At 37.8% G+C, this 24,919-nt stretch overlaps 2 protein-coding genes across 3 annotated transcripts in view; one reads left to right on the forward strand and one right to left on the reverse strand.

Annotated features, from left to right (window-relative positions):
• The window catches only part of CDC20B (cell division cycle 20B), a 49,631-nt gene that overhangs the window by 209 nt on the left and 24,503 nt on the right, over nucleotides 1-24,919 (forward strand). The window contains exons 2-4 of the mRNA XM_037022336.2: nucleotides 266-325; nucleotides 21,512-21,737; nucleotides 24,356-24,486. Of these exons, the coding sequence (XP_036878231.2) occupies nucleotides 266-325; nucleotides 21,512-21,737; nucleotides 24,356-24,486 (417 nt within the window). The remainder of the gene's footprint in view (nucleotides 1-265; nucleotides 326-21,511; nucleotides 21,738-24,355; nucleotides 24,487-24,919) is intronic.
• On the reverse strand, nucleotides 6,436-10,844 carry GPX8 (glutathione peroxidase 8 (putative)). 2 transcript variants are annotated; one of them, XM_017652526.3, is made up of 3 exons: nucleotides 10,604-10,843; nucleotides 9,794-10,055; nucleotides 6,436-6,709 (listed from the first exon to the last, which is right to left on the reverse strand). In XM_017652526.3, exons 1-3 carry the CDS (start codon nucleotides 10,805-10,807, stop codon nucleotides 6,546-6,548), a joined length of 630 nt encoding a protein of 209 aa, XP_017508015.1. In that variant the 5' UTR covers nucleotides 10,808-10,843; the 3' UTR covers nucleotides 6,436-6,545. The 2 variants fall into 2 exon arrangements, with proteins under 2 accessions (XP_017508015.1, XP_017508017.1); XM_017652528.3 differs by lacking the exon at nucleotides 9,794-10,055 and having other exon boundaries at nucleotides 10,604-10,844.

Here is a 24,919-nt window from a genome sequence, read left to right on the forward strand (position 1 = left end):
GTGAGTAACTCCCCTCTGTTTTCTTGTCTCAGCTCCCTGAAGGGGCTTCTTGTGGAAGCAACCGTTTGTAACACCTGTTTAAGACTAAGAGGTAGTACAAACCTCTAAACCCTGATCTTAATTTTGAGTTGTGTAATTTATTTATATTCTGGATTAATATTGCTTAAAAAAGGACAAAAAAAAGTGAAGCTGATGATCTAGAAACAGCCCAGTTAATGAGTCTCCTAAATAGTTTCTCTCTCCGTATGTTATCTGTGTTTTAAAGGAGAATGTCATGCGGATACTCGCCAAAGACATGAAGCAGAGAAGTCAAGGTTCTCCTAAGGTGAGTGTCTAGTGCTTGCGCTAATTCTCTTAATTCTTATCTAGAACAAACGAATTATTGCTAAAGAAGATATTTGTTGAAAGTATGGGTTGGTCTGAAAATACGAAAATTAAAAAAATCAATTTGGTAATACACTACAGAGTCTAATTACACACACACACACACACACACACACACACACACACACACACACACACACAAATCCTGTCAGAAACGGAAGATCCCTGACGAATAATGGTAACTATTTGTATCTGAATGGTGCTTTATAGTTTTTACTTCAACAGCAAAGGATGAAGCTTGTATGTGCCAGATAGGCAGTGCATTGCTAGCTGGCTGTTAGAATTTCAGGTTAACAGTTGCTAATTGCACTCCCCTCTGTTGGAAGCGAAAGCTTGCCTCCCAAAGAAACTGAAAAGGAGCCATCTTGTGGACAGCAAGGAGAAGTGGCATAATCCACCGCCCTTAGGTTAGCAGTTTAAAAGTTGATCCTATGTACTTCCTTGAAAGTCCGAACCCAAAGGCCAGTAGCTTCATTTGTAATTAGTGTAAAAATAAAACAAATCTAAATTATTTATATTTTTTGCCACATAAACACCCCACAAATGCTTTAAATCTCCATCACCATTCACCTTGCTTCTCTCTATGATAAATAGTTCATATTCCTTTAAACTTTACTCATAGATTCTAATTTCAAGCCCATTACCATTTTTATAGATTTTTCTAAATCTTCTCTTAATTTTTCTGTATTTAAGGGGTGACACAAGAAAACATGTAACTGTACTTTCAGTATGCAATGACTAATGATATTTGTAGTGAGAAGACAAATGATATTTAAGTCATTTCCTAAATACTTCAATGTTGATTTCCCCCCCTCCAAAACATAGCTGAAGTTTTGTCTTATGCCCAGTTAATGTATTTCCATGACTCCTATATATTTAACTGCCTAATACAGACAATTAGCCTTTTGGCCAGTAAATGTAATTGGAAAATCTATAGTTAAGTACAACTTTTAAGTCACTTGTACTGCAACACCATGTTTTTGTATCCAAACTTTTAATTTGGAAAAGCTAAGTATAAGTATTCGGAAAGTTCTTATTGGTTAAAGAATTGAAGAAAATATTGGTTTTATTTCTTATAGTATTGAAAGAATACGTTTTGCCTATATTTTCTTCCGTGTGACTATTAACATTAAAGTTCTGCCACTGTGTTTCATATGACAAATATAGCCTCGATGACTGAAAAGCAGCAGTGACCTGAGTCAGGTAGGCAGTGTATTGTTAGCTGGCTGCTTTGGGTCAATTAAGCAGCCGTAACTATGCTGCCACTTGCTTCTGGATAAATTCTTCTTGTTCCTGAAGTGCATTGGTTGCATGTGTGTGATGGGTTGGCAGTGTACTGTTAGCTGGTTGAATATGTGAATGGCATCAGCTAACATGCAACTGCTATCTTATTGCATATACAGTGAACACCAGAGTATAATTAAATCTGTAATGTGTATGTGTGTGCACACGCATATACTTTTTGCTCTGAACTAGGGCACTATTTACCACAATTCTTGTTATTGCTACTGAGTTACTCGATTATAATACAACAGACAGCTTTATAATGATGAAGAAACTACTATAATTAATTATTTAAAGAGTTTCCAGGTGATATTTTTGGAATCTGGGGTAGAGAGTATTAAAACATTGGGAGATGATGTATTTATTTTTCAATATAAAATTTAGAAGATAATGATAATTTAGAATGGAAATCCTAAACCTAAACTGTTTCCCCAAGTTTTCAATGAAATCTTTAGTACTCTTTCTGAATTATCAGTTTCTTGATATAACATTAGGGTAGGTCTCTATGAACATGTATGTGCCAACTGATTGGAGAACTGAGGTAACTGTTCAAATGAATCAGCCAGCTAAAACATTTTCACTTGAAATGTCAAGGAAACGGGGGATTCTTGAGGGGTCAAAGATGGGGCTGAATTGTTTGAAAGGTTTGCCTCAGTTCTTTTTAATTTTATGTAAAATCACAGACTCATGAAATATTTGGAAGACAACATGGGATTTAGCTTTTGAAGTGGGAGGAACTGACTCTGCAATATGATTTTAAATATTTTCTCATTCCCTTGGAGGCCACCTAAGCCTGTGGGGCAGGGTTGGGTATGTGCGGGTCCCAGACATGCAGTGTACCCAGGTGGACATTTGCAGTAAGTTCACGGAACTGACTTTGGTGGTCTGGTTTCACCTAAATGAGATGTGAGAAATACACCACACTTTATGCTGTGTTGGATTATATTCTTCAATTTTTATTCTTATTTAAATTTAAACAAAGAAACATGGGTTAGATGACTATAATTTGATTCTTAATGCATTTTACTATTCTTTTTGTTGTTACTCTGTATCATTATTCCATTTTCAGCATCTTTGTATTAAAATATCCCTTCCATGCAAATCTTATTTTTATCTTTTTTTAAAGATTAAATTTTAAAAAGTTATTTTCTATAGAAATTTACCAACATGATGATAAAAATAAAACCTACTGCATTTAGAAGATTTGGTCTTTGTGTTTTAATTTTTTTTTAGAAAACTAAAGAGCAAGACATAAAATACCAACATTTATACTCAATAAAGATAATACGTACTTAAAGTGACTCTTCAGTTCCATATTGTTGAGATGATGAGAAAGGGAATTAACTGAATGTAGTAAAGATAAGTTAAGGAGATAAACGGATAAGGAGGAGAATGAACAGATAAGTTAAAAAGAAAATGTTTCCATAGGAGTGAGAGGGAAAGATTGGGATCCATACTTGGGATTTTGAAGGAAAAGAAGAGGGAAAGGGTGTTGGAAAAAGGGAAGAATGATGGAGGCTCTGCTGGTGGGGAAGTATTTTCTCCCAGGTGTTTTCTTTGGGGGCAGCCCCTGTGCTATTAGCTGGGGTTGGGGATGTACCAGCTTCCCCTCACTACCCTCTGGAAGGCTTCCTAATTCCTTGCTGCTCTTTATTTCCCTCTAAATGACAATGCTTTGTTCTGCAAGGTAGGGCTTTAGCAGTTCAGCCCCGGAGAGAAAAGGGAAAGAGAAGATTGCGGGGGAGTGTGGTGTGGTAGTTTCTAGGCAGAATGGTTATCAGAATTGTATTATTCCACTGGCATGATGAAATCAACCTGAGGGATAAACAGAGTGTCCCCATATTAGCTCTACCCAAACCTGTTATTTTTCTTTCAAGGAACACCAGGAATGAATGTGGTATTTTGTACAGGGGACCACTCAACAATTTAGCCTGTGCAAGGCAGTCTTTAGAAATGGTAAACATGTTTAAAGAAATATAGAAAAATATAGTTTTTTTCTCCTCAGGTTTTGTCTACACTTCCTTTGTTTTCCTTTTCCCTTGATCCTTCCCTTCTTCCTTTTTTCCTTCCTTCCTCTCTTTCTCTCTTTTACTGTTGCGTTTCGCTCCTTGAGATTACCTGCAGACAGTCTAAATAGGTCATTAGATTTTAGTGATTAACAGTATATTGTTAGCAACTTTTTCATAACAGCAGTTTTCATAACTAGTAATTTCATGTACTTCCATATTTTTATACAACTTGTCAAAATAGTATATTTATAATAAAAACAAAGGATATATATGATATTCTTTGTTCTAGGTTTTTCTCTTTAAAGATCCTGTGATACCCTGATCAAGTCTGATTTCTAAGAATTTTGGTGTGCTGGAGCCAGCTTGTGCTGGTTTGTGACTCAATTGTTAAATAAATGTTCAGAAATTTTGCAAGCCAGTTATTAAACCATTGGCAGATTGGAACTGGCCATGTGAGAGAATTTATGCATGGAAATTGGCAAATGATGCAAATTTTCCTCCAGAGAGTTGGTTGTAAACATTTCCCAGCCATCCCTATATATGCATTATATATAGTCAATTACTAAGAATTACATATGTGCACATACACACATACTCTGGATACACTGTAATTCTTAAGCATTTAAAAAAATGAAGTGTGACTTTCAGGGTATATTTCAGACAAATTCATATTTACCCATCTCCAACATTGGTTACAGCTGTCATGAGATATGAGAGGAATTAGTATGAAGCACTTCAATCGACCTCCCAAATAAAACCAAAGCAAACTCCAAGTCAATGAATTATTGACCACAATTGAATGCATTTGCTTTTGATCCTTTGTCCTGAGAACAGCTGCACACACTTTAATGCGAAGCCTATTTTTCTGTTATACTCCTCAGTCCAAGCACCCTGTTGCCATCTATGTCCCAGGCGTTTTGATGCTGGGATAGGGAAAATACGCTCAATTCAAAAAGATGCAATTTTTTCTGAGCATGTTTTCCTGATTGTGTTCAGGTAAGACATTGGAGTTATAAGTAGCAATACACAGCGTAACTGTTACAAAAACCCGAGTGGAAACCTATGTGGCATACTTTTAAATCCCCACCTGCCATCCCTGCATACACAAAGGGCAGGGGGAGGGTTAAGCACTGACTATAGTGGAGACTGTAGGTTGAGCAGAGCAACCAGGGTTGGAGATACGTAAGTAAAAAAGCTACTCTATGGCTTTCAAGAGAACCAGTGACTTTGGGCAGGATGGACATCTGAATTACATTCCCTGGGACAGTCCCGGTCACCACTCTGTGGAGCTCCATTGCCATCTGTCTGGCAGTGGGGGTCTATATAGCCTGTATGGTGCTGGCATATATTCTTCTGCTTACACCTATAATATCAGTACCTAACACCCTGCAGCAGGTTATGAGTCATGTTTTCAGTGCAGGAATGTGGCAAGAGTGCTCTAGGAAGCAGTAGTTGGAGGGATTACCCTGAAAAAGCTTAGTAGCTCAGAATTCAAATCCTCTTGAATTCTGATGGAAACTGCATCTCCACCCCCACCAAATAATATTACTAAACACTTTTGGAGATGGGTAGTTGGACATGTACTTTGAAGCAGAAAGTCTTCCAGGAAATATTTTTGGTTTCTCGAAGAATGTGTCTTAACCACTTACACAGAACCATATACTGAGGTGGCATTACTGATTTCATCATAAAAAAGCATCTTCACTTGCATTAATCAGTCAGAATTTGGGATCCAACTCACAGCTATATAGATTGGGTCTTCCTTCTTAGCTAAATTTTACATGACTATACTTTCACATTTTTTGGGGCCCTAGTCTATTTAATTGATTTATGAAATGAATATTTCATGGGCAATAATTAACCTTCATCAACTTGGCAGGTTGCTTTGTTAACCAATAATGAAAAGGTTCACAAAACACGAAGATCATGACTTTTAGAGAAAATGTATGTTGTGACTATCAAAAGGTTCAATGACTGCTCATGTTTAGGACATGAATAATTACAATCACTCCCTTTTTATGTAAAGAGTTTTAACTATTTGGAGTTGATTCTTATTTCAGCCGTCAGAATGATGCAGCATTGACTTCTTTCCAGATGGCTAGTGTGAAGATATTAGCAACCAAAATTAACCTATAAGGAATCAAACTAAATGATCATATACTCATGGCCTTTTTCTTACACATGGGATTTTCACTTAGAAATAAAGACTGTGACTCAACTGTTAATATTCTATTTATGGAATTGAATTGCTTCTGGAAAAAGAGAAATACTAAAAGTGATGAAGGCTTTTTCCAATGTTAATGATAGTTTCATTTGGCAAGATATAGTAAAAGATACTATGAACCTGTACTTAAAAACAAACACAATCCTGTACGTGAAACAAATATATATAAAGATTTGAATGTATGTATATTTTACATTTTTTAATGTTTGTTTTTTATTACATAAAAATAGTCATTTACATTTAGTCACTCCAGATATTTCAGTCATACACAGTATCTTGAATTCAAACACTGGTCTAGTGTGTTGGCATTTCCATCAAGTACAATTCTAGAAAATGTCAAGTTGAACAATAGGATATGGAAGCACATTGGTAACTGTGTATTCTGAATTATTTAGTGTGGTCAGATAATGAATGTATTTAGTATATTTCATTTTGATTCTTTGGCTGTTCTTTATATTTGTTTTGTGTAACATCTGTACCCTGGGGACATTCATTACCATTCACAAGCAAGATAATGTAAAAACAACAAAAAAGTCATCCTTCAGTGCCACATTTAATTGTCAGGAGTGTTTAAAATAAGACCAAACCCTCATGGAAACATTTCTGTATTCTGACTGCTGCATTCAAATGACTTAACGGCATTTTCATAGATCCTCTTTCTTTTTTATGATCATTTGTCTAATCAGAGCTGCTATCTCAGGCCTGATAACTTCAACGGGTTCCTCTGGCCTCCAGGAGTTCACAACTTGACCCTCAGGGTTGACCAGATATTTCCAAAAATTCCACCTTGGTTCCTTTTTCGAAGAATCTAAAATATCAGAATATATTTTCATGAGCATAATTTTATTTTTTGTCAAGATTTTCATTTCTGTATTTGCATAAGTGACTTTAGAATCAAGTTCTAGGATTGTTATAATGCCAACACCAAAATAAAACAAAGCAAAACATCCAGAGCAAAATTTAAGGTTTGACTAACCATATTTTTATACACTTGATAACATATACTTATAACTTTATATACTGATGAGTCGACTGATCTAGAACCATGAAACAAAGTGGTTTATTTTAGATTTGTTGATCTAAACAGACATTTTACCTTGTCACTAGCTTAAAACTTTCAGTTTCTTAACATTTTAAAGATAAAATGATGTTCGAATGGTCTTTGGTAATGGGAACATATGGTTTACTTTTCATGTGAAATACATATCTATGTTTTTAATATTACATGTTATGTAACTGAAAATGGTTAAGGAATTCTGAATAATCACATTATTTTGAGAAATTGTGACATCCTTGTGATACATCTGAATTTATGTAAGAGATGTAGATGTTTTTATCATCCAGGATTTTATGTGTGTCCTTATTGACATTAGAAAAAATATAAATGACAATAACTTAAATGTATCAAATGCCTACTATGGCCTAATAATATATGTTTAGTGCCTTAAATGGATCCTCTCATTTAATCTTCACAGCAACCATGTGAGGTGGGTATTATATTATCCCCATTGTGCAGATGAGAAAAATGGAGTCCTACATTCAAGGTTATGTGGCTAGTGAGTGACAGAGGCAGGACTGATATCCAGACCTTCCTGTCCCAGAGCTCGTGCCCTTACGTCTCTGGGCTCTATACCTCACAGTTACATGGCAGACAGTAGGAGGAAGATGACAAATTCATTTTTGTACACAGAGGGATGCAGGTGTATGTGGGACACACAATCAGAGGAGGCAGCTGGGTATATATATATATGGCTTGGGAGTTTAGGAGAGGGAGCTCTCTCAGGGAAAGGGGACAGAAAAAAGAAGAGCCCAAGCACATGTGGCAGAATCCTGAAGATCAGCAGAGTTAGTGTTGACGGAAAAGAGGACCCTGCAAAGGAGAAAGAAAGGGGCCAGGGTGGAAGTCACTGATACCAATACCTGTAAGGTTCAGGAGATTAATGGAGCAACAAGCCAGGTACGGTGATCTGAGAAGGTTGTAGCAGAGACAGGAAGGTGGAGATAAGTGTTAACTATTCTCTTAAAAACAGTGATGAAGTAGGTAGAAACAACACACTGCAGAGTGTTTAAAGGTGCAGAATACTTTGCTTTATGCAGGGAAAAGAACAAATGAGGGAGCATAGGTTAAAAATAATAAAAAAATAGCCAAATAATTACTTACATGTGCTTACTTTGCATCCTGTGCCAAGCATTTAAATTTGTTTTTCATTATTAGTATTGCTGATTAGATCAAACATCAATGACTCAGTGTGAGCATATTATTACACTAACTCTTCTTCAAATCATTTTGAAAAAATAGCCATTTTCTGTCATGGAAAATGTATTTCTGAAGATAATGCCCACCAGTGCAGGGCTCTCTCCAGCTGATGTAACATCTTTGTGTGAATTAGAAAGATACTCTTCCAGGTGGGTAGTCCCTCAGCACATGTCTTGACTCTCAGCAGGTTTCAGCCTCGACTTGCCTCCTCACCCAGATGTTGAGTGAACAACCTGCACACGTGTACAGATCGCTCCTGTTTGTGACCACATGATCAGTTACTGTCTATTTTGGTCAGTTTTAAAATAATCTTCATTTGGCCATGATCTCATGGTCTTTGTCTCTGGAACTTTAACTTCAGTGAGACCTTAAATCACTCTTATCTTTTTGATTACACAGGGTAACTGGAGGTTCAGAAGTTTTTTAGTGTTAAAAGGGAAGAATCTAGGAGCTATTGCACCCAAATATTTGGCTGCTATAACTGAGGTATAATTACAAGGCATATGCTCTGGCTTTCCTTCCCCAGTGTACCCTGCAAATAAAAGGAATGCACATCTCACTCTAGTTATTATTCAAGTATTGTGTTGACTTTCCATAGAAATTAAATATTTAAAAAAGTTTCTAATTTCACTCTTAAATGAAATATTAAAGATTACCATTAGCTGGGTTATTAGATTGGAAGTTTGATTGCCTCACTGAGGTTCATAGTTTAATCAAAACTCAAATTACCTACAGTGCAAATAGGACTGCGAAAACCATCTGCATAAATTACATGACAGGACACTAGCTGAAGGTCCTTTAGAATAATGTCTCGCACAGTGTAAGCAGTGTATAAGTGCTTTACTTTTATGATTAATACACTTAACCCTCCAAATAATCTTAGGATGTAGATACTATTTATAGTCTAATTTTACAAATGAGGAAAAAAGCACAGAGAAGTTATGTTATATACCTGAAGCCACATAGCAAAAGCAACAGAGCAGGGATTTGAAGCCAGAGAGACTGAGGCCAGAGCCTATACTTAGTCACTGTACCTCACTATCTTTATGCTAACTGGCTCTGAAAAGTCTGTAAATAAGTTTCCGTAATTAGCATAATTTTAGAGTACCCTAACATTACCCACTTTCAAACAAACTGTTATATTTTATTTTGAATTTAAACAAAAACCTTGTAAACTGAGGTCTTATTCATCCTTGAGGATATCTCAGATAAGTCAGGCAACATAAAATTAACCACAAAGATATGTTTAACTAACCATGTTCAGTAATATTCATGAGAGATATATAGCCTTAATAATTGGGAGGGATGTTTCTAGTGCTACTTAAATGAGAATTGAGATATTTTGTGAAAGTAGCCACAACCACACGTCAATTAAATTCTTCAGGAAAATGATCATAAGGAATAAAATACATAGGAGTAGATTTATTTTGCCATCTAAGAAGTTAAAACGTTGATTTTAGGGAAGCTTAACTTGTAGCAAGTTTCAAAAGATGAGGTTGTGGCTCTTTCATAGTTTTGTAAAACTTTCCCACCAAAACATTTCAAATGCAACAGGACAATATAGTCCTGGTATGGTTTTTTTAAAATGAAAAGCCATGAAAAACATTAAATTGGTGAGGCAAGATAGATATTTACCAACAAGAAATCTAAATGCAGGTTCTGCTTCAGATCCTAGAATCTTAATCTTGTGGAAGATGGGGAATGTTACTCCGTAGTTATTTCTTGCAAAAGACACTATTTCCTTGCTTGGGCGGGGTTCCGATTCTCCAAACTGATTGCATGGAAAAGCCAAGACGCTGAAGTGGAATGGTCCAAACTCTTTGTGCAGTTCCTGCAGTGCTAAGTAATTTCTGTCTGTGAGTTGGCAGTCACTAGCCACGTTTACAACTAGTGCAACCTCCCGGAAAAAGAAAAAATCCAACCAGAAAGTGAAGCAAATAAAAGATTACAAAAAAGTTCTGCAAGTAGTTAAAATTCTAAACCATTCTGAGGGAAAACAACCTTTGATAGATGGTTATTTTTTTTTTTAGACACACCCAATTTTACTGAAAATCATAACTCGGATGCGAATTAAGACCACTACCATTACAAAAGCATCAGGTTCTCATAATTTTAAATAAGGGGCAATAATATGGTCATTGATAAGAGTGCTTTTTAATGTTGTTAGATTATGGAATTAGCACTTTTATGATGTCTCCATATTCACATTACTAACTATAAGAAAGTATTAATTCAGCACATAAAACATTTTAAAGAAAACAAGATAATCGGAGTTTATTAATTAGTATATAAACTATGAGAACTCTAATGGCTACAGTTATAGACTAATAACATTACTTTGGAGACTAAATTATAACTAATGACCATATTCACTTGATTGCATCAAGTGAATAAATAGGGAACATGGACAAACAATAGAAATAAAAATCGGAGGATGCAACTTACTCTGCCTTTAAACTTTTCCAGAGAAACCGTTCTTCCGTGTGCATCCTTCACTTCAAAGGTATAAAAGCTGTTGATTTGAGGCCTTAGGAATTTTAATTGTAGAAGAAATAGCATCACAGTGCATAGAACCATAGACAGCAAAACTGCAAATACTTTTGCTTTGGGCCCTGAACATCTTAAAGGGTAAGCTATGAGAGGCTCCATTTTGGATGATGCCAGAGGGAAGGCCCAGCAGGCTGGAATTCAAGGAGGAGCTGAAACTTGAAACCCGCTCAGTTTAACGGAAAACCAGAAAGGACAGACTAGCTCCTCTCTCACTGCTAAGGAATAGAAAGAGCCTTCTCAGATGGGAAATGGAGTGAAACTCCTGAATGAAGGAAAGGGCGCTCAACAATTTCAATGAATTTATGATGTCAATTGCAGTTTTTGAAAGAAAAATCAGGATTTCCTTGGTAGCTTTTTAACATCTTCCCAACACAGAAAATATTTCACCAGGAGATGAAGTGCTCCCAGCAACTGGTTCCGTGTAGAGGATTGGGTACCTAACACCAGTGATAGTTCAGGGTGTAGATTAAATGTGATTTATCAATATGATGTATGACCTGAAGGAATTTAATATTATATGTATGGATTAAACATGCTACATGAGTTCAAGGAATTTATAGTGGAAAGAAAAGTGGAATATCTGAAATGGCTACATTCTCTGACCTCATCGAGCTAAGGTGATGCCAGCTGAATATAATAAAAGTAAATAGATTAAAAGCAATGAAAGTGTTAAAAAACCCCTCCCTATCATTAAGCAAACTATAGTCCAGTGTTTTTCAAATTTTTGATCATGATTTACAGTGGGAAATACACTTTATAATAGAACTCAGTATGTGCAGACACAGACACATATAAAGAGAAGTGGCATTAAACAATATTTCCCCTTTGAACTTCAATGCACCCCAGTCTATTGCATTTTTAAAAGATCCTGGTTCTGAACCCTGAAAGGATTTTGTGATTCACTAATGGGCTGCAAGCTGTATATGGAAAAATACTGAACTTCAGGAATTTAATAATTATTCAAGATAATCCTAACAAAAGGCAAAAACAAACACAAATCCCCAAACAGCTCTACGTGGGTACATCAGCTGATTGCTTCATTTTTTAGCTTTATTTTTCCTGTGGCTGTGGCATCGTATAGGAGGCCTAACTTCACTGTTTGGAGACCTTAGGGGTAGAGACAGAGAGGAAATTGAGGGCTGCACATCCTGAAATCCATGTTTCTGTTGGTCACCATAGAATCTGCCCTGTTTAAGATACACAGCAAATTTTGAATTAAGGTGCTTTGTTATGCCTGGGCTTGACTGTTAGTGTCATGGTGTGTTTCCAGAAAGTGCAAGGGAAGTGCATGGAATGATCTGAGAAGCCTGTGGGAGTGCCCTTTTAATCACCCTTAGGTCCTTGGAGCTTTAGAGGATGTGCTAAGAGGGCAGCCAGGTCTGCTTCTTGTCCAGCTTTTGTGGTGTGCGTGTTTGCGGGTAGTTGCTCAAAGCCCACAGCTTAGGCATGTAAATGCTGTCAGAGAAAGATACACCACTTTAAGCCCACATTTGTGGCCTGGTAAGAAGGGATTCAATACAAAAGTATTCTCTTGAAAACTGATTTCTGGTAAAGAACCAAAATGCACACAGAATATGTTGTGTCACTTCTTAAGTGACAATTTTTCTTCGGTATTCTCTGGCTGAGTTACTGAAAAAGTAATAGTCCCATGTTCATAGCACACCCCAATGCTACTGTGCAATTTAGATTCTCTGGCCTTGCTGCCTGGGTGGGGTCCGTGGGCTGCAGCTCTGCCATCACCTGGGGGCCCTGTTAGAAATGCAGCGTCTCAGGCCCCACCCCGGACTTCCTGAGCCAAAATCTGCATTTTTACAAGATCTCCTCAGGACTCAAGTGCACGGTTAAGTTTTCTTAGACCTCAATCCTTATTTGGTTTTTCTGAGCAGCAGGCTTCTTTGATTTCCTTTTGTCTTCCATAGTAGATGTGTTCATGTCCCCACGTCTACACTGGGTATTTTAACTAGCTCCTCAGATCGTTTAAGCAAATGGCTCAGGAACTTGTGTTTTAAAAGTTAACTCATAGAACACCTGCTGTCATTTGAGCCATATAAACTATCCCATTTACCTGTGCTTTGAGGGAGGGGACAGAGGGTCACCTCTGGAAGGGGTGTTGACTGACCTCCCCTAGGCAGGGCCCCGTGGGATGATGTCACTTGATAAAATCACCACTATAGTTTCTAGTCCCTTATTTTATACTTACAGAAACTTCTATCAAGTGATCCAGAAAATTCGCTCTATATGAAAACTACTTTGATAAAATCAAAGCCAGTTTGTTAATTTTATGATTCTTAGGGCTTAAAAGTATAATATGTAAATACATATAATTATAATATATAAATACCATATGGGTTCATTAACCAAACATTCAAGACAACCATTTGGGGAACTCCCACTGACATGGTAAACACAGATTTTGGACCCTAGACATTTCTTCCTCCTTTATTTGGCAGAGTCTGTGTCTGTTTATATTTTAATGTCCTCTCTTGCTCAACTTTCTGGGGGAATCTGTCATCATTGTTTCCAAGTCTTAACTGTACTAAAACCACTCTCAGATTTTAAATATGGCAACCTTGCAAATTTCTCTGCATAGGGGATGGTATGCTCAAAGACCACCAGTGCTCTTTCAGAAGATCAAGGAAGGCTCCCTAAAGGAGGGGAAGAGATTGAGAAGTTGAAGGTCAAGGTTAAGGAAGCTATGAGGTAAAGAATGGGATAAAACAGTTAACTCAGTTAATCAACCAACTCAGGTACTTTAGGGGATACAAATAAAGTACACAAATAAGTGATGGAGCCGACCTCACAGAAGCTTGAAATCAATTTTGGAGACAAGAAAACACACATAAAACAATTAGGGAGCAAAAAGAAGGCAGCAAATGACCACATACTAAATAAATGACTTATATTTTTAGAGAGCTTTATAGTACATACAATCCCCTTTAATAAATAAGTAAAATAAATGACATGTTTATACTACACATGATTTATTTATATCTTAAATATATACACCTAAAAATATATGTACATACTAAAGAATATCGTGTGTAGTATAAAGCCCTCTATGGACATAAATACAGTAATTCTTCAAAATAGGAAGATGTTAATAACTTTCCCAAGATCATAGAACTAGTAAGTAGAACAACCAAGACTAGAGTTTCGGACTTTCAACTTCATAACGAAAATTATTTCAATTACATTAAATCATTTCTCTGTAATAGAAAAACATTCTTATTTAGAAGAAAACACAATAGGTGAGATTATTGTAGCACTCTGGTTAAGGGGCTTCATTCATTAGGTGACTTCTATTTTATAAGAGATCACTGTAAGGGTCTGAAGAGAAGAGAGAGTGGAGAACAACACAGAAGCTCAACCATGTGTACTGAAGTTATCGAGTCAAGGTGAGAGATGGTAGTGCCTTAATGAAGGCAGCCTTGCTCACCATGATAGAAGAGAAGGGCAGGGATAGATGCTAACCAGCCCCTGGAGTCCCCAAGGACAGGCCTTGGCCAGAGAGAATTAGAGAAAATGTCTATCTGCAAATGATCTTGACAGTTTTGCTTTCGTTGTATTGCCCACTAGGATGAGGAGGCATTGGAGGTTCAAAAATAAGACGAACATTTTGGCCTTCCTAATTAGTGTGAAATAGTATCAAGACCCCAAATTTGATGTGTCTGGTGGACAGAATGCTGCCTGGGCTGGTGGTGGTGGGGGGCAGGAAGCGGGCTGGGGTAGGGGAGCAGACATTCAGAGGCCAAGCAAGGGGGATTGGTAGGCTATGCTTAAGGGGTAATGGGGCCATCTTTGTTAATGAGGTTCTAGAAACCATGAGGTTCTAGAAAGACCCTGATATCACCAGCAAATGTTTCCTTGGAATGTCCAGGATTTTCTTACCTGCTGGATATTTGTGTGCCAGATTATCACTAGATGTGTATTTACTTCTATTTTCTCAGTTGTTTCATTTTGTTACTTCTTGACCTTGTGTTTAATCTCTTAAGGTTCCTTTCTTTATTTTTTGGTCCTGGTGCCTTGAATGCACTGAATTCCTCCCAGTTTAGTGTCAGTATAATGTGAACTCTAAAGGTAAACTAGCCAAACTGATGTGCTTGGAGTATCGAGTCACTCATCCTTTTCCCCTCCTTTGTCTTATTTTTCTGATCTTCCCCTTCCTCTCTATTGATAAATACTTGAGTCATTTAAAACTATGTGGCAGGCATTTCCTCAACAGGAGATAGATCCTGTAACACACGTTTCAAAACACCAGAGATGCAATAGCACAGTCTACAGCAGTGTTTCCGAAGCTGTTGTCTTTAGCATGTCACCTCTGTGATCTTTGCCATATCTGCATACCATTTGTTAGCTAATTAATATTTGTTGTTCAAATTGACTCCTTTATTTTATTCAAATTATTTTAATAAGGCAAAACTTTATATCGACATTAAAAAATTTAAAACTTTTAAAAACGCACATTAAAATACATAACTATTAAAAAATGTGCATCCTTTGAAGTCAAAATGTTATGGGAAATTGTACTCCTTGAAAGTTCTTTGTGTCGCATAAAAATTTGTCCCCTGTTCATTGGACCTAGTTTTGTCATTAGGAGCGATACAAAGTAAGTGTTTTTTTCATAAATGGTCTTCCTTTAAATATTTGAAAGACATTCCCTTTTGAGTCTTCTTCCTCTAGACTAAATGCTGCAGTCACTCATGTTTGCTCCATTACTGGGTTTCCCTGACCTCCTGTCATTGCAGTCAGTCCCTTCCCTCTGAATGAACTCAGGTTTTGAACCCAGGCTGGTCCATCTGCTTCTTAAAGAATGGTTGTGAGACTAGACATAGTTCTCCAGATGGGTTCTGACCAATACAGAAACAATTGGGTTTCCCTTGATCTTGTTCTGGACACTTTTTCCCTTAATGGGACCTAAAATTGTACTGCTTTAAAAAAAGTAATTGCATCTTACTGTTGACTCATATTCTGGTGATGGTTATCTAATTTTGCCAGTTCTTGTCACTTCTATATCAGTTCTCTCTCATGTTATACCTGGGAAATGAAAGAACATCAAAATAGAAAAAACATTACTGAAATTAATTTTGCTGATTTTGGACTTTGTCCCAGATTTTATTCTGAATACTAATTCTGTTCTTTACTATTTTAACTATCTCCTCAACTCAGCATAAATGATTTTGATTAACAAATCTCCATTCAAGCCACTGACCACAAATTAAACAGCATAAGGTCAGGAACAAAAACCCAGGAGTGTATCACGGGGGATTCGTCAGGCCCGCATGGATCCAGTAAGACCTACGCTGTCATGGGCACTGGCCCCAAACTACTTATTTCTAGGTACTTGTTCCTCTATTGCAAGATCATGGAAAACATTTGTCTTTCTAAATTTGGGGGGCATTTTTCTCATTTGTCATGTTTTTCCATATATCACTAACCAGTATCTGTTCTGGAAATGTCTGTACTCTTAGGTTTCATTTATCTGACCCTAGAAACTTGAACTTATTTAAAATGCTCATATGCATACTTATTGCTTAATTGAGCTCACTCTCCAGTTTCTGCAGAAATGTTTATTATATGTTGTCCAATTCAAAAATCATTCTTAATGGAGAAGAAAAAAGAAAATAGCTTATTTCCTTGACTCTGGATTCTTTCTTAAGTCCCTTGTATCTTTTTAGCACTAACTGACTCTCAGGGGAGAGACTCATTAATTTGTTCATTATTGAGTTCCTAGGTGCCAATAAATGTCCTATGCTCTGAGGATAGTGAGACAAAAAACAAAGTTCCTGGTCTTAGGGAGTTTATAATGGAATAGGAGAGAAATAAAAATAATCAGAAAAGTGGAGTATGAGCTGTCTTAGTCCATTTGGGCTGTTGTAACAAAATACCATGGAGTGATTAGCTTATAAACAACATAAATGTATTTCTCAGAGTTCTGGGGGCTAGAAGTCTGAGATCAGGGTGCTGGCACGGTCAGATGAGGACCCTCTCTGGGCCGCAGACTTCTCAGTGTGTCCTCACATGGCAGAAGGGGCTAGGGAGCAGTGTGGGATTCTCTTATAACAGCACTAATCCCATTCATGAGGACTCCACCTCCATGATCTCATCACTGCCCACTATCCCCCACCACTAAAGGCCCCACCTAGTGATACCATCACTTTAAGGAGTTAGGATATCAACATGAATCCTGGTTGGGGAGACAATGGGCAGAGGTGCTAAAAGCACAGGCAGCAGACTGATTTGTGAGTTCAGTTGGCAAGGTTACTGTGGTTGCGTGTGGGGTGTGCACTGCATGCTCCCCGGGGGCCCTGCATAAAGACAATGGTGCATGTAGACTGTATGCAGTGACCTGATCCTGGGCCCCCTACTTATCAGCTCTATATCCTTGCTCAAGCCCATTAACCTGTAGTTTAATGGTTCATTTTCCAACTCTGGAGAACAGTAGAAATAATAGTACCTGCTTCATAGAGTTGCAATGAAATTTAAATAATCCATCTAATGCATTTATCCCAGTGCTTGGCACATACTGAGTGCTTGATAAATGTTGTTAATAGATGTGCTAGCGGCTTTATTGGGAGCATACACAGTGAGCTATGGAAGCACAAGGTGGGCTATGTGTTAGTTTCCAAGGACTTATTAACAAATTATTATAGCAAATTACCACAAACTTGGTGGCTTGAAACAACACTATTGATTTTCTTACAGTTATGGAGGCTAGGCTGCAGTCAATTCCTTCGGACAGAAGCAAAAGAGTTGGCAGGGCCTTGCTTCATCCACAGGCTTTATGGGAGAATCCATTCCCTGCCTTTTCTAGATTCTGGTGACAGGCAGCATTTCTTGGCTTATGCATCACTCCAATCTCTGCCTCTGTGATCGCAGTGCCTTCTCTTCTGTGTGTAATCAAAACTCCCTCTGCCTCCCTCTACAAGGACATGTGATTGCATTTGGGGCTCACTCAGTTAGTCCAGGATAATCTCCCCTATCTCAAGACTCAAGATCCTTATCTTGATCATATCTGTAAAGCCCCTTTACCAAATAAGGTAACATTTGCGGGCTCCAAGGATGAGGATCTCAAAATCTTAGGGGACTATTACTTATTAGGATTCCCTAGAGAAACAGAATCAATAGGATATATATATATATATGATAATATATATATTATATATATACACACATATACACATACATATACATATATGAGGCTCATGAGATTATTGAGGCCAGGAAGTCCTAAGTCTGCCATTGTAAACTGGAGAACCAGAAAAGCTGGCGGCATAATTCAGTTTCAGTCCGAAGGCCTGAAAATTGGGGGTCTGCTGGTGTAATTCATCCAGAAATAATATTTTACCAGCCATCTGAGCATCCCTTAGCCCAGTCAAACTGACATATAAAATTAACCATCACAACTATTCAGCCAATCACAGGATGGCTAACCCAGTTTAGAATGGGGAGGAAGAGAATGTCAGAGAGCCATTCCTGAAGGAGTTGGTGGCTGACCCCAGCCGTGAGGGTAGGCTGGATGTTACCCTGGCAGAGAGCTGTGGAAGGGAATCCTAGGTGGGGCCACAGCAGGGAGGAAGTGACAGGAGACAAGCCAGAGGAACATGGACCCGCTCAGGCAGGGTGAGATTGTCAATGTGAAATTCCTTGATTATTTTTCTTATCTGACATCATCAAATTCTTCTTTATTTTCTCTCTTTGAACTAAGGATTATTATTTTTTAAATGTATATTTAAATTTGGAACTCCAAGGAAAACTTTGAGCAAGTGCATCTATCATGTCTATTGCAAGTTAAATATATCTTCAAACATATGGCTGCTCCCCTTCCTGCTGCCTAGGAGAGGAAGGGCTCCTCAGCTCGCTGTGCAGGCTGCAGATGTAGCCCACTGCCCAAAGGTGGCCCACACGCTCTGCTTAGTCCTATGGAGTTCTATAAAAAAAGGAATCTGTTGAAAACTTTAAAACGTGGGAAAAACTGATGTGAAAACTCTGTATTTCTAACTTGTGCTAAAACATGGGACAACATGCCCCTCTGACCATCTTTCTTACCAAGGCTGAAACATGAGCTTTCCAGGTCAAGAGATCCCACCATCGAGTCCCCCTCTGTCTGGGACCTGGTCTCCTAGCCATTGAGCCTGCTCAGTGGTTTTCTTTGGAGGGGAGAACCCAAAATGTGGGAAGGGGAGAGTTCAGGTGGGCCACCTTTCTCACTCCAGGCCTGCATCTCTTGTCACCTTCCCTACTGAACCCTCGTCTAGGCTTCCAAGTTTGAGATGCCTGATTCACATTCCCAAGGCTCTATCTTTCCTTCTTTTCAGCTTTTCCCTTCCTACTCAAACACCCAGTACAAGGTAGTACAACTAAAAGGCAAAACATGGCCTCCAACAACTGTTTACAGCAGCTGGGGCCTCAGGCTTCTGGAGTCTCCATTTCTGGGGAAGGTATCCTCTTGGTGCAGTTTCTGGAGGAAAACACTGACCAGCAGGGAGGAGGGAGTGTGCCTTGCCTGCTGAGTGACTGCAGGTGGGGTGGTGGGCACTCACCTTCACACACATGTGTTAAAAAACCAGAATTTACTGCCTCAACATTCTAGCATAGCACATTTCCTTATCTTTCATTTGTAGATAGGAAATGGGACTGTATTGGAATGCTGTTTTATAATCTCCATTTTCTATGTGAAAATATATTATAAGCATTGTAATGTTTTGGTGAATATTATCCTATATTATCATTTTCTTTTCAGATTTTTTAAATTGAGGTGAAATTCATTTAACATAAAATTAACCGTTTTAAAGTGAACAATTCAGTGACATCTAGTACATTCACAATGTTGTGCGACCACCCACCTTCATTTAATTCCCCAATCTTTTAATTATCCCCAAAGAAAACTGTACTTATCAAGCAGCTGCTCTGAATTTCCTACTTCCCTCAACACCTGGCACCCACCCATCCATGTTCCATATCCATGGATTTACCTGCTCTGGGTATCTCATACAAATGGAATCAAACAATATGTGACTTTTGTGTCTGGCTTCTTTCACTTGGCATAGTGTGTTTGAGGTTTATCCACATTGTACGATGTTATCAGTACTTCATTCCTTTTTATGACTGAGTAATATCCCATTATATAGTATTATGTATAATATATCTATGTACACATGCACATACATATATTCTCCACAGTCTGCATATTCATCTATTTGTTGATGGACATTTGGGTTATTGGTACCTTCTGACTATTGTGAATAGTGCTGCTGTGAACATCCATGTACTTGTATTTGTTCTCTATGAGTGGAGTTGCGAAGTCATACGATAATTCTCGGTTTAACTTTTTGAGGAACTGCCAAATTGTTTTCCATAGCAACTGTGCCATTCCCATAAGCAGTGTACAAGGGCTCCAATTGCTCCACATACTCATCAAAACTTGCTATTTATTTATTTAGTTTTGATTAAAGCCATCCTGGTGGCTGTGAAGTGGTACTTGATTGTGTTTCTGACATTAGGCATTTCCCTAATGTATGTCATAATTTCTAATGGCTGCAGACTATTCCCCTTTAACTATGACATAGTTTACTTAGTTAATTCTCCATTGGTAAACAAGGAGTTCCTTCACCCCATCTTTTTGCATACAAACTGCAGTAACACCCTCATGTTCTCAGCTGAGAGTGCAGACTGTGGAGGCAGGCAGATGAAATTAAGATACAGCATCTCCACTTACTCACTGGGCGGTTTTAGGCATTTTACTTAACCTTCAAACCTCAGTTTCTTCATTAGTAAAATGGGAATAAATAACAGACTTGCTTCATAAGGTGTTTCTGAGAATTAAATACGGATGCATGTAAAAGCCTGCACAAATAACCTCGCATTTGGTAAGCACTCAATAGATGCTGGATGGTTTTGTTCATCTTCGCTCAGATCTTTGATTTTTTTCCCTTAAATTTTTGGAGGTGACATTGCTGTGTCGGTAGAGAAAATATTCAAAGGTTTTTAACATACGTTGCCAAATTGCCCTTTCTAGATACTAATTTACACTCTACCAGCAGTATATGCTGGTATTTATTTCTAGAACCTTCAACACTGGGGATGGTCATTAAAAAAATGTCATAGCTAACATCTTGTTATTGTTTTAAATGTGCATTTCTTTGATTACCAGTGAGGCTGAATATTTTGGGGCTATTTATATATGTCTTTTGTGAATTGCTTTTTTAGGTTCTATGCCCATTTTTCTAAACTTGGTAGCTTGTCTAAATTTCTGTAAGAGCTCTTTAGACAAGGATATTAACCTAACATGCCTGTCTTTTGGTAAAAGTAATTCATTTTAAATTCTTCACTTGCATTTTAATTTCACATAGTTATAAGACGTGGCTCACTATTACAGGATCTGTAAATACAAAACATTTATGGTTTCTCATAGGGATGATGAGTGGATGTTGAGAAAGTTAGGCCTGTTTTCCCATCTGTGAAATGAGGGGTTGGACTAGAAAATTGCTGATTTGAAATTTTATGATTTTTTATTAACATCTTACATGATCAGTATATAGAGTTACTTCAACTTAATATTTTGTATTTATATGTAAAAGTAATAACCATAAACATAATTATTCCTTAAGCTGATTTTTTATGTCTAGAGACCCTTAATATACATATACACATTTTCTTAGGTCACCAAAATAAAAAATCCGATATGTATGTTTTATTTGTGTTGTACCAGATAAGTTGTTTATAATTCTCTTTTAAGGAATTTTTACTTTTGCTACTATAAATTTGAAGCTACTATAAATTACAACTCTTTTTTTTGTTAAATAGATATTTGATGCAGTTAATACTACATACTCTAGCTTTAAAAGCAACTTTGTGAAGAGGCTGTCTGCCGAGATTCCTGGTGCCAGCAGCCCAGTTACCACAAGATGGCGGCAAAGCCAAGCCAGGGATCTGGCAGCCCATTTCTTTGAGGAAGAGCATTCAACCACTGACCCAGAAGCTTCTGGATCCATGCTGAAGGTAACGCCTGAGAAAGGAACCTTGATTCTAGGTGAGATAACAGAAATGCTACAGGCCGTTTCTGAAACGTTAATAAAGATACATTTTTTGATGGGATCTTTGTCTTGTACAACTATCTAGTGCCGCATTTAGTTGTCTGCTTTCCTCTTTCTCTCCTTTTGAATAAGAAATTTCCAAGGTAGGGTGACAGGGGATGAAACAAAAACAAAAGAAAATGTATTGTGTTTTAAATACATTTCTGGGATTTGCATTGGTAGATGATTCTTTTTGTAGAGACTGTAAGTATGCATGACTGTGTATGTATGTATGTGCACGCACACATGCACGCATGCCCTTTTTGCAAAGTAGAGTGCTAAATGACTGGTAAGCTTCCTGGGCTATAGCAGTTAGGAAAAAGATATATTAGTAATGGAATAATCAGGTGTGAAATAGAAGAAATAAATGAAAGTAGGTGAGAATAAGAGGAACACACAGTAAAAGAAAGGAAAAGGAGAAGGTAGAAAAGAGAGAGAGAGTTACAGAGATAGGTATCTATCTATCTATCTATCATCTATCTATCTATCTATCTATATCTATCTATCTATCTATCTATCTATCTATCTATCTATCTATCTATCTATCTATCTATCTATCTATCTATCTATCATCTATCTATCTATATCTATAGAGAGAGGGAGAGGAGAGAAGAAAGCAAGTGAGGGGGAAGGATGAGAGTGAGAGGCAGTCTGATTCCTGTCCTGGGGCAGTGATGGGAAATCGGCACCAGAGCCCTGATCTGAAGGGCAGGGATCCAGGATCAGCCTGTCAGAATCCTGAAACACAAGCTCTCTTTCTAAACTGTGTGGTTCTCACTTGGGCACAGCTGTTCATGTTCCCATCTTTCAGAAACAAAAACTTGTCATCTATCATCTAGTGATTTAATTTTTGTTCTTCCCTTTGAAAATCTTAGACAACATAATTCATGATCTTATCAGCATGTTTAAGATAAACGTTAACAGCAGTGCCAATCATTTTCTAAATGACATTAGACACAGTAAGGCACTGTTGTCCTGCAGGTTGAAAGGGAGCCCAGATCACTTTTAAACCAATGTGGTTCCCCCTTAACAGTAAGTATCGATACTGAAAGGAGATGGCTGAAGCAGTAGGAGAGACATAGGAAAGGTCACTGTTAAGGCTGTCCTCTGAAAGAAAGCTTTTGTATCCCATTAGAACAGAGGGGTGATTTTTATGCTGATTTGTTTTAGAAGATTTTCTGATTAAAATCTGGATCTCCCTTTTCTCTCTAGTCCCTAAATTGACATACTGATTTTTAAAAAATAAGGCATTACATGGAAAATTTGGAATTCTAAGATACAGATGACCAGTAAGAGGATTTTACAAGAAAGTGTATTTATTCTCTACTTACGTTAATACCGCATATTGATCACATACACTGGTTTCTCAGTGCTTTGCTGGTGTTGTTCCTTTTTGTTTCAGAAGGGTAAACATTGAAGATCCTTCCATCCTAAAAGGAATGTATGTAGAGAGGTTCATTTACAGTCATGCTGTGTGGACAAAACCTGAGAGGCCCCTGCTTCCTTGGTCTGGTGGGCCTGACCTCTGGTGATGACTGAAATGATTGTCAGTACTAGCTTCCAACTGTAACTTTTTCTTTCTTATTTGAGGTTCCGAGAACTGACTTCTCTCTACTCCTTGACAAATAGCACAACAATACAAGCATGCGAGTGTCTTAGGACAATGAGTAAGGTCTAAAACTCTGCAGAACATTTCATGTTTTCAACTCCTCGTCCTCCTTGATGTAACGTGTATTTGTTAGACTTTGGGTAGCCCAGGACTCAAGGTGCTCTGGGCTTCAGGAACATTAGTGACAGTTTATCAAGCCCACGTTTGTCCAAATGATGAAGGGATTGGCATAAGGCAAATGGTTAAGATTTTCCAATGGTTCCTTGGCTCCTCTGATGAACAAGCGATACAGCAGATATTTATTTTCAGAGGATGACTTGACAAGGTTTTCAGTCCTGTTAAAAGAGTCCAGTTAATAGAGGGTTTTCTCAATCTTGTGAAGAGAATAGGTATGAATAGTAATGATGCAAGTAACCCTGACCCCTCTATTAGTTTAACTAATTGGTGTCATCTCAAACAACCCTTACAACATCTTACTGTGACAGGAAGGAGGCAAAGGCATTTGCTCGAGATCACATGCTGAATGTCTATGATTGGCAAAGCAATCTTTCCACAGTGATTTCCTGGCAGGATGATCATAGCCTGGGCAAATCAGTTCCTTGCTCTGTCATTTTAAACTATTGAACTGTTTGTTTCTATTCTTCAAAAATGCAAATATGTTCTTCCCATGCAGAGATGAAGCATTTCTGCTGCTGCTGTCGTTGGGGTCAGGTCTTCAGACTTGGCATTCCCTCCCAGCTGGCTCTCCAGGCCACTGGGGCAGAGTTCACTGCAGCATCTAGTACTCTGGATCAGGCTCTCCCTCCCCCAGCCCCTCTTTCTGTCCCAGGATTTTGGATAGATAAGGGCTTATGTCTTCATATCTTCATACTGTGTTTGACTGTGAAAGATGTCATGGGATGACCTCCAATCAAAGCGATTACCTTGTTTTAAAAACAGAATCAAAGCTAAATGTTTTTCTTGCAGGATCCTACAAAGAACCCCTGAAGACCCCCATCAAAGGAAGTTTTGAAACAAATAACTCTGCTCTCCATTTTTGCAAGGCACCTCATGCTTTAGACAGAGGCTCAAAGGCAAGTGTTGCCTCAAAAGTCCTGGTAGGTAAAGAGAGAAAACTGACGCTCTCACATCTTGAGAAACTCAGACAACTGAGTCCCAAATGTGAGCAAAGAGCGGGCTTAGCTGCTCTTACAAATCAATAAAAGCCTGATGGATTCCTGATAGAAAAAAATGAGTGAAGGACCTAAATAGAGGTAGTTCATAAAAGAAATAAAATATCTGACAAATATATGAGAGAGTGTTTAGTATCTATCAAAAACAGTGAAAATGAGAATAGCCATCAAAAAGGTAAAGATTAAAAATATAATAAAATTATACATATTATGATATGCTTCCTCTCAGCCAAAAGATCTGTTGTACAGCTATTTCCATTTATGTGGTGGCTTGGTCTGCCCTCTGGGGTCTCTGAAGAGGAGGTCTATTCTTTCTTTATAAGATGGTCTTTTAAATATTTTGTAAGTCTTTGTTATT

Source organism: Manis javanica, chromosome 1 (genome assembly GCF_040802235.1).
Source record: "Manis javanica isolate MJ-LG chromosome 1, MJ_LKY, whole genome shotgun sequence".
NCBI classification, from domain to species: Eukaryota; Metazoa; Chordata; class Mammalia; order Pholidota; family Manidae; genus Manis; species Manis javanica.

Coding starts and splice junctions, on each gene's coding strand:
- GPX8 (XM_017652526.3), bottom strand. CDS start 10,807: ATGGAGCCTCTCATAGCTTACCCTTTAAGATGTTCAGGGCCCAAAGCA. Junction 10,056..10,603: donor TGGAAAAGTTTAAAGGCAGA/GTAAGTTGCATC, acceptor TTTTTCCGGGAG/GTTGCACTAGTTGTAAACGT. Junction 6,710..9,793: donor TGCATTTAGATTTCTTGTTG/GTAAATATCTAT, acceptor CTGATATTTTAG/ATTCTTCGAAAAAGGAACCA.